Genomic DNA, 10599 nt, shown 5'->3' on the forward strand with positions numbered 1-10599 from the left:
TAAAGTAAGAAAACACGGGTGATGGCCACACTAATAAGCAAAATCTAAATAAGAATTTTCTACAGACTTCAGCATCAGCAAAACTGAGCTTCATTGCAGCTGCTCCTTGGTTGTATCTTCTGCTGTAAGAGCAGATCAATAGATCTGTTATTTCAGAAGTAAAAAGGAGCAAAATTTTGATGATGGAAGTCTTCATAGAGGAAATATTCACATTGTTATTCAGTGTGAAAGATTGCAGTGTGTCAGCAACACGGGGTGATTGCAGTACAAGATAGGTAGGTAAAGCATGGCAGCCTGCTGCATAATTAAAGAAGTACCCTGAATGTTTGCTGTTAGAGTAATTCAAAAATCCTTGGAGAAGTACTGAACACTGGAACTTGTGAAGCAGAACTTATGAAGTGTGACTGCTTTACTTTGCTTTCATTAAATACCCCAAAAGATCACATCAGTCTCATTGCTCAGAAACTGAGAATTAATGAAACGTTTTCTTATTATATTGGATTGATACGCCTGGAAATTGAAAATTTGGTCATTTCCAGCAGGGCAGTACAAGCTCCTATAAATTCCTCTTCTAGAGTTCTTCCAGTGCAGACTCATGGATCAGTGTCTCTAGCCATGAAAAACAGAACTGAATTCCCTTCATGATTAGCTTGGCCCTTTGCTCCTTTGATATTACTGTAAACAGCAGATTGTTGTGCCCAGTTTATTAAAACTACAAAACAGATCCTTTAACTGCCACCTGACAGTTAACAGCTATTGATTATCACTGACCCACCTCCCACCAGCCACTGATCTGTGTGCTTAACCCCTGCCCTAAACAAACTCTACTGATTACAAACAGGCTTCACTTAGAGAAAAATTTTTCTTCTGCAACTTTTATTTCTTACCCTAATGACCCATCAAGTCACCAAGATGTAGGGCCTTAATTTGGAGCAACTATTCCATCTTTACAAGAACAGCTCCATCAGGATTCTTTTATGGTTTATTAATAATTAAACTGTGGGACAGATTGTTTGTTTAATTTAGCAGAAGAATTTCATCTTGGCTACTTTAGCACTTGCACTTCCTTCAACACTTAGCTTGGACACATGGGAAACAAATTGTTTGAATGTTAACAAAATTGTAGTGAAATACTACAACTCTTCTTGAACTTTCCTTCAGAAAGAAGAATAATATGGAACATAAAGGGTTTACCAGCAAAGCCTCAAACAAGACATGAAAATTTTAAACAATATCAAAGTAATTCCTGAACCTTTAAGAGGACTAATTCTCATAACCAAACTGAAAAAGTATCAGCTGTATACTTGACTCACAATGCACCACTAGAAATGAAATGTCACATGTTGTGCATTGCACATCATTTCTAGCAGGATCATACTGTCAAGCAGCTTTTTCACTAGAAAATCACTTAATGGGATCAATAGAAGGCAGTATAGTTCAGTCATATCCTGCTTGAGCTTAAAATTAGCTGCTGAAATTGGAAAGGCTCTTATTTTCCCAACATTTCCATTCCTTGGTTTTATGATGTTACCAAGACTTCTCCTCAGTTTGGGAACATCTTGAAGGACCACCTCTCCTACTGTTCACACCCAGAGTATTGCCATGTGATAACAAAAAGGAAATTGTAAGGATCATCATGGTTCCTGATGTTCATCTACAGGTTTTGATTAGCAGCAGTGAAAATCAACAAGATTTTCCATGCTTTTCCTCCTCCCTGAAGAGGCTTTGGGCACAGGTTTGCAAGCTGCAGCCATAGGATGACAGTGCTGCTATTTTTATTTACTCTGAATGTATTTTCCTCATAATTCTAAGGACAAGAAACTCCATTTCAAAGAATTATTTCTGTAGTGCTCAAAATTCACTCTGGCTTGCTACACTGACTTTATTTTACTGGAACAAAACACTTTATTGTAAGGCATGGAGGTTTCCCAAATAAGTGCTAAATTAAACCCTATCTAGGTATCACAAAGCTAAGTTTTTAAACCATCTGAATGAAGAAGTTCCACATACAGTCTTATGATCACTTGGTAGCTTTAGGTTTCTGACAGTGAAAATTCACTGTAAGCCTAAAAACATCAACTGTTTTTAAGGAGCCTAGCACTTTGATTTGACAGAGTTTAAATCAATAATAACAAACAACACATCAGAGTAAATTGGTGAAATCATACTGAAATGCTATATAGGATTCCTTTTCAAAAGCACTGTGAAACATTTATTTATATAAGTTGTCACTTCCCTGGCCTAAAATCCATACTTCAAAAAAAAGTAGTTTTTTTTTTTTTTTATGTTCTGGCAATAGTTAACATCCAAGCACTCTTTCAAAAGTTGTAATGAATCAAAACCAGTACATTAAGTAGAAAATGTGCCATTTTACAGAGGGAAAGCTTAAACAAAAACTATGAGTAAGTACTTGAAAGCTGACGGAGTTGGTTTGGTGCAAATAAACACAGAAATTGACTAAAACCTGTAAATATACCAGGCTGAGAAAACAAAGCAAAGCAGAGGTTAAACAACTGGAGATGCCACCTCTATGCTTAATCCTCCATCTAGTTCTCTACATAAAATCAAGTGTTCTTTCAGGTGCTTTTCTTATTACCACGTTTTTTCATTTACAATTTCAGATCATACTTCATTCTATCCAAAACTTTACCGACTTCAATGATGATATAGTTTCCTCATCATCATGAGTGATTTTGGTGAGCACAGCTACTTTAGATGACTTCTCCACAAGCTCAGCACTTAGCTTCCTGCATTTCTCCATGAGATGCTGTTCATTTTCACGAGACTTCTTCATAATAGCAAGAAGTTTCTCATATTCGACACGGAATTTTTCCAGAGCTTCATCTCTACTCAGTATGCTGATGAATTCTTGGGAGTCTTTTTCCAGTTCTTCAAAGGCACTTTCTTCTACATATGGTTTGTCAGACTCTTCCTGAGTGAAATAATCAACAAACAGGAAGAATTCAACATCTCACTTATGATCCCAGAATACAAAAAAGTAATATACTGAGTGTATAACAGCTACTAAGAAATCATGACAAAATTTTCTGTAATAACAGTTTTTTTGCTAGCATATAATATGTATGTTGTAGGCTATTTTTCAAACACATTTCTCCTAATTTTACTGACATAACTTGTGCTTTACCAGCCAGAGTTCTTATAATTGAGTCCCACAACTGCTTTAAAGACAAGTCTATAAAATACCATAATTGTGATAGTGTTTGAATAATGCATCAACCACTGAGGAAACCCAGTATTTTAGCCCTAATTCTCCCCAGTTCTCTACCCTCTAAAGTCTGATTCGTTTATTATTTCTATCCAGATAGTGCCAGAGACATGCAGACAAGCACATCTCAAAGCTCCAGTAATGCCAACACAATCCAGTCCTCTCCCTGTGGGAAATGCTACTGTTAAACCTTCCACAGAAGACATTTTTCGTCTAGCTCAGTTCCGATGCCAAATCCTTGCAAATGCACCTCTGAGGTGCTCTCACTAGGATAGGGAAGCAGCTCTCCTGTCAGCAGGAAGACCTCAAGGGCAACTTTAATGCTGCAGCCCATGCCCCGGCCAGCATCAAAGAACAGTCTGAGCTGTGAGCTGGAACTTAGTGCATCCCCCCTTCAAACCTGCTCTAGGACTCACGGCTTTCTTCTCATTTCATCCTCTCCAAAGCACAGAATCACAAAATGGTTTGGGTTGGAAGGGGCCATGAAGATTATCTCATTCCAACTCCCTGCCATGGACCCTCCACTAGACCACATTGCTCAGAGCTCCATCCAACCTGTCCTTGAACACTTCCAGGGATGAGCCATCTGCAACTTCTCTGGGCAACCTCTGCCAGTTCCTCACCATCCTCACAGTAAAGAATTTTCTCCTAATACCTAATCTAAACGTACTCTCAGTTTGACTCTGCTTCCTTCTGTCCTGTCCTGTCCCCACTATGTGCTCTTGTGAAAAGTCCCTCTCCAGCTCTCTTGTAGGCTCCCTTCAGTAGTTCAGTCTTGATCTTGTTCATGTTTGTTATTGTAAATAGAGTTAAAAGATGAGCAGTAATGAAGGGGGAGGCAGGCTGGGAATTATACCCACGATCTTATAGGTAGCAGCTACTCCTAAAATATAAGAGTTACTACTGCCTGGGTACAGGTACAGGACCTAACCGAGCTCTGCTCACAAAGGTGACACATAAATGTGGTCTATGGCTACAGATGATACACGGGTGATGTTGTTTGGATTATCCTGAGGTGCAGCCTTCGTCCCGTCCAGGGGCCCGGCAGGGACGGGAGGGGCAGGTTCCAGGTTACCTCAGCCATGCTGCCGTCGGGTGGAGGTGGCGGGCTCGACGCAGAGGGCCGGTGTCAGCGCCGGTGCCGGCACGGGTGGCGGTGCCGGTGCTGGGGCGGTGCCGGTGCCGGCGGCGGTGCCAGTGCCGCGGGCAGGGGCGGTGCCGGTGTCGGTGCCGATGCCGGGGCGGTGGCGGTGGCGGCCCGGGCCCGCGGCGGTGCCGAGGCCGCCGCTCGCAGCCAAGGCCGCTGGCTGTGGTATCGTAGCAACGGCGGCGGCTGCGGGCGGGGCCGCGCTGGGCCCCGGGGCACCGTCAGCCGCGGGCCCGTCGGCGGCCGCGTACTGGGATGGCCCGGTCACCCCGCTGCCAGAGGGTGCGTGTCCATCTTGCTGCTGAAGTTCGGCCGTCGGGGATTTTAACCAAAGACACCGAGGAATGTTTCCCCTCTGGCCCAAAGGGCTCCCGGAGCAGAGCGGCTGAGCGCGGCCGGCAGGGTGGGCCAGCTCAGCCACGGAATTGTTAGGGTTGGACACCTCTGGTGATCATCCAGTCCAACCGCCCTGCCAAGGCAGGGACACCCAGACAAGAATGTCTCCCGGTGGATTTTGAATGTTTCCACAGAGGGAGACCTCACAACCTCCCTGGGGAGCCACTTCCAGTGCTTTGCCACCCTCTGTGGAAAGAATTTCTTCTCATGTTGAAGTGGAACACCTCTTGGTTTCGTTTATGGCCATTGCTCCTCATCTTGTCGCTGGGCACCACTGAAAAGAGCCTGGCACCATCCTTTTGGCACCTGCCTTTGAGACATTTATTTGTATTGCTGAGATCCCCTCAGTGTTCTCTATTCGCTCAGACTGAACAGGCCCAGCTCCTTCAGTCTCTCATCACAAGAGATGCTCCAAGACCCATCATCATCTTCAGGGCCTCCACTGGACCCTTTCCAATAGCTCCTTGTCTTTCTTGTACTGAGTCCACCCAAGGCAGGGTCCTGTGGAAGCCAATAAACAGGATTTGTGCAGTTTGGGGGCATAAACCATAGAACTCCAGAATACATTGAGTAGGAAGGGACCTTAAAGATCATCTCATTTCAACTCCATTGCCATGGTCAAGGACAACTTCCACTATCCAAGGCTGCTCAGAGCTCCATCCAGCCTGAGCTGGAACACTTCCAGGGATGGGGCATCCACAACTTCTCTGGGCAACCTGTTCCAGTGCCTCATCACCCTCACAGTAAAGAATTTCTTACTAATATCTAATCTAAATCTACCTTCCTTCAGCTAAAGGCCATTTCCCCTTGTCCTGTCACCACATGCCAAATGGCATTTGGAGCCTGACTTCTACCATATCATCGTACCCAACTATTCACAGTAGCCTGTCTGTGCATGTGGATACTTTGGCACAATCCATGGTGCAGGAAAAGGGGACGCGGGACAGCAGCTCAAGGATCAGCTGCTGCTCTTCTCTCCACTCCCAGCTAACCCCTGAAATGGGGGGGTTTATCGCTCTTAGCACACAAATTGTTCCATCTGATAGGTTTTTAGGGCAGGGAATGTACTGTACCATGTATACACTCCCTAGCAGCATGCATGTTGGTTAGGACCTTAAAGTACCACTTGAAACAAATAATGATGACAGAAAACTTTCTCTCTTGCTGGTTTAATGAAGCCTGAATTGTAGCACTTCATTTTACTGATTACGTGGCAAAATAGGCAGTTTCAAATGGATGCTTTCAAATGATCTGATTTTACCATTAGAACTGGAGAATAATACACATTTTATTATGTATTCTTTTTATGTGTCACTTAATTTACAAAATACCCTATACACTGAAATATTCAATCATTTCAATGCACATTTCTAATAAAAAAATCAATAAAGTTCCTTTTCTAAGTTTTGTACTCCCCTTTTTCCTCATTTTCTTTTGTACTGATGTTTCTTACATAATAAAATTACAAGGAAGATGATTGTGATAAATTCCTTGATTCTAGGATTTCAGTTCTCAAGAGGACTAAACTTCTAGACCTTTAACATAAAACAACTGCACATGTAATGTAATGTCAAATTATATGATTTTAATTTTGTAAGAAAAATACTGCTGGAGGAAAGGGACATGCTCAGAATTTTAAAAAATAATATTATATGATAAACAAAAAAAGGCCCTCCAATTTACATCTCAAATATATAACTTTGATATTTTTGATACTGTGTCTTATGTTTTTAAAAACAAAACAGGAGTGGAAGTGAGATAATCACCTTTGGGCTTTAGGTTCATGCTTGTGCTTGAAGGAAACAGTATAAATGTGTTTAAAAATTATACCCATTTATTAAGACATTTCCATGAGCTTCCTGGTCTGGTTGAAAATGTCCCTGTTCACTGCATGGACTAGATCTTTAAAGGCCCCTCCCAACCCAAACTATTCTATGATTCTACTCTTATGTTTTTCAAGGCCCTCATGATCTGTGTCCTCTGAGACTGTGTAAGTGTGACTGTATAGACTGGTCTTCATGACAACTTCCATTTGAGCTAAATTCACCCAAATTCTGCAAGTTCACCCTCGCAGCAGCCACATCTCTAACTGCAGAGCAGAGATAGTGGGGTGAGTGTTAGAAGTCCATGGTAACTCATGCAAAAGCCCATTTTATTTTAAAGCCTTAAAACATCACAACTCATTACACATAAGTGCAACCAGGACAGAAATCTGTGTGACTGTCAAGACCCAAATATTCACATTTAATTAATTCTGCAACAAATTGCATTGACAACAAGAGAAGGCTCAACAGCTTCATAAAAAAGGAGCTGCGCTGACACTCAGGAGGACACCTGAGTTTCTGACCTTAGCAAGAATTTACTTTCACTCAGGACCAGCCACTTAAAATTCTCTGTGCATGAGATTCATCAGTGAAGTGTAAATAACCACATCTGCCCTCCTGCAAGGATGCTGTGACTGTCATGGCTATAAATGATGCACTCATGTCATAGAGACAACCTCTGGACAAGATAGAGCTCTTCAAGTGGGATCACATTTTAACTCTCCCTTTTAAGATGAGCTTATGTCCCCAGCTCTGCAAAAACCTTTCTGCTAATAAGAGCAAGAATCTCCAATGGACACAGAAGAAAAAAAAAACTTAAATAAAAACAAATAAATCTCCATTAATAGTAAGGACAAGCCAGACCTAGAAAGTTTCAGTTCACTGAAAAAATTGTTATTTATTTCCCTGAATGTCTTTGTTCAAGATGCACACGCACTTTATGGTAATAAGAAGAATCACTTGTCTCACCAGCTGCATAAAAGAGTTTTGCATCAGTGGAGTGTGTTGATGTGCATGAAGAAAAGGTTACTAGAGAAAAAATCAGTTTGCTCACTGATTTATTCGAGGTCACAACCCTTGTGTAGTTAATTTAAGACATGTTTTAAACTGTAGTAGCATGAAAACGATAAGCCATTACTTCCCGAATGTAAGGATTTATGGGCTGCTGCAGAGATATAAATAATAAAGTAAAATCTCATCATAAGATGACCCAGGAGTATGTAAGCCATTTGGGGCAGGGACCATGACAGTACGTGTCTTCTGGAAAGTGTAAAAGGAGCCTTGTGAGGAGAGGATGAAGTGCTGAAGGAAAGCGCGGGGCTGAGGTGGTTCCTGCACCCCGCGGCTGTCGGGAGGCGGCAGCACCGCACCGCGGCCGTGCCCGCTGAGCTGCCCCAGAGCCCCGACACGGCTGCAAACATCCCGGAACACCCGGGATGAACACGGGGTGAACACGTGCCCGTGCATGAGGCTCTGCTTTTCAGTTCGGTTTTGCTCCGTTTACTCAGATAAAATCATCAATGGGAAATTGCCACTAAGGAAAGCAAAATTTATCTACCGATTTGCTAATATTGAATTATTGTTTGACATGCATTACAAATATGTTACATAAATATTATTTAATCTAACTGCAAGTCTTGTAATTTGCCCAGCAGGATGGAAATCCAGCAGAGCCTCATGGCCCCAAAGAGCAGAGATGCTTCAGGCACTGTCAGTGGGCTGAAATCCTGGCACGTACCCTGCAAACCAGATTGTCTTCTCAGGGTTACATCAGTCTTGCAGTATTAAAAGGAACAAAAGTAACTGAAATGCTCCTTACTGAAAAGGCTCCTTTTTCTCCAGTGACAAGGAAATGCTATATAGTCCTCAATTACTTAATTATCAAACTGATGTTTTTACTATATTCTTTTTTAATGTCCTCTCCACCTGTTATTTTCAAACTTAATGATAGTTTTATAACAAGAACGGTTGTTCAGTTTAAATTAGATTGAGACTTTCTACTTTGTTCATAAAGATGATGCAATAGATCTCAAATAACAGTAACCTTTGATCATGTTTGGCACTAGAGTTGAGCTAATGATCTCAAGAGAGGAAACATCATTTTCATAAGAAGTTAAATCATAGCAATGCTTCAATTAATAGAAACACCCAAATAAAGACCTTGGTTAGTTCTGAGAAGCTAAAGCTGACAAGTGGTCTGTGTATAGTGTACAATTACATGTTCTACCTAAAAAATAAAACAGATGAGAATAAAATTAATTCAATAATCCTGAAACTAAGTTGAACTTGCTATTCTCCAGTATGGTTTGAAACTGCAGAACAGCTTTCCATCCCAGTTTTTCCTCCCAGTTCTGAAACTGGGATTACTGTGGCATGTTAGAAAATTCCTCTCTTGTACCCTCCTCCAAGCTAAACACAGGAATTCTCCAAGACTGCTGGATGAAAGCAATGCTCTGCAGATCCCCATCACCATCACTGCCCACTGTGGGCTCCCACCATCACCAGTGTTATGGTTTATGCTGCAAGTCTGGCCTTCAGCTTTAGAGAGTGAGATGGGGAACTTTTCTTCCTATATATGTGAAGGAATGGTCTGATAGAAGTAACCCCTCCCATCCTGTTGCCCAGCATCATATTTGGGTCTATTTAAAAATGAGTTTCAAATATGTAAGGAGTCATCATGTGCTCATTAGCTTTCCAACAGCCTTTTGGTTCCAGCCGCAGAATCCAGGCCCTAATATCATATTCCTGTTTCACTCACATTTTATTCTCCAGCCTTTTAATTCTCAGCCCCCAAGTCTTTCCCTAGATGAAAAATTTGTCAGGCATCTTTCACTATTTGACACCTGACTCCTCTGGAAGGAAGAGGCTATTAGAGAAAATCTTAATACCTGGAGAAGAGTGGAGAAATCACAGATTTAAGATGTTTATAAGGTCAGCTGTAGGGGGTAGATGAGGACACCGTATGCTGAGCTGTGAGGAGGTGATCCCATCTCCCTCCTTGCACGATATGCAGGAGGTGTGAAATGTCCATGGGTGGGAGTCCCTCGCTCCCTTCTCCCCTTGATCTGCTCCTGCTATGCCTGCTAAAGCGCCGTCCTGCTGTGTCGCTGTCGAGGCGGTCACGACACAAAGCAGAGACCACAAGCACTCTCAGTTGGCAACTCTTTATTATTGAACATGGCTTTTATACACTTTCCAATTGTTTATGCTTCTTCTACCCTAACTATTGGCCACAATAAGTCAACATAATACTATTGGTGAAAAGTTACAGTGACTTCAACTAACTTTTTAAAAATACTTCATCCAGCTGCAAGGTTCTCTTACCTTTCTTCTCTCGGTCTCCTGAGTTACAGCCTTGGAGAGAGCTCCTTATCAGCTTCTTCTTACTTCTCAGCTTCTTCTTGCTCCTTTAGCTAACAGGCCCGCTGTTAGCCCCTTCCACACTGCTGCAGTCTCCTTCAGGCTTACACGAGGGTGGGCCCCAGCAAGGCCTGACAACTGCAAGATTATCACTCCTGCTTTCTCTCTGTGAAGTGTTAATGTAATCCCCCTATGTACTCCAGGCTCGAGGTTGTCTCCAGTATTCTTTGATTTTTTTATTTACTGTTTTTAATAGTTTAAGGAACTATTGATGGTTTTGTAATGAATTAGAAATACCAGTGGAAAGACTAAATTCTCAATCATCTAACGTATCTGAAAGCGGCTGGGAAAGGTACCTAAAATTTGAGTCTCAGCCCAAATCCTGCTCTTGTCCTGCACCTGCTGATGGGATCTTACTATTTTAGAAGTAGTATTATTATATCTAATTTCTGCTGCAGTAGTAGCCACGTCACAGAGCCACAGTTAAGTCCCAGTGTGTGAAGAATTATGGTACTGTTACTCCACTGCTTGCAGTCTCAGGTCCTTCCCAGCATGTGAGTAAGGTTAGCGGAGCTTGGCTCATTATCAAATAAATTACTACCTTTAGCAAGATAATGATCTCAAGCCTTCTGCAGTGCAGCAATACT

General features: G+C 42.1%; 1 protein-coding gene across 1 annotated transcript in view; it reads right to left on the reverse strand.

The window, feature by feature from the left end:
* Positions 1-4643, reverse strand: part of CFAP58 (cilia and flagella associated protein 58) — a 57786-nt gene extending 53143 nt beyond the window's left edge. The window contains exons 1-2 of the mRNA XM_077182902.1: positions 4302-4643; positions 2651-2932 (exon numbers count right to left, since the gene is read on the reverse strand). Coding sequence (XP_077039017.1) covers positions 2651-2932; positions 4302-4310 — 291 coding nt within the window. The 5' untranslated portion in view covers positions 4311-4643. The remainder of the gene's footprint in view (positions 1-2650; positions 2933-4301) is intronic.
* Between the last annotated feature and the right edge of the window lie 5956 nt (positions 4644-10599).

Source organism: Agelaius phoeniceus, chromosome 9 (genome assembly GCF_051311805.1).
Source record: "Agelaius phoeniceus isolate bAgePho1 chromosome 9, bAgePho1.hap1, whole genome shotgun sequence".
Lineage (NCBI taxonomy): Eukaryota > Metazoa > Chordata > Aves > Passeriformes > Icteridae > Agelaius > Agelaius phoeniceus.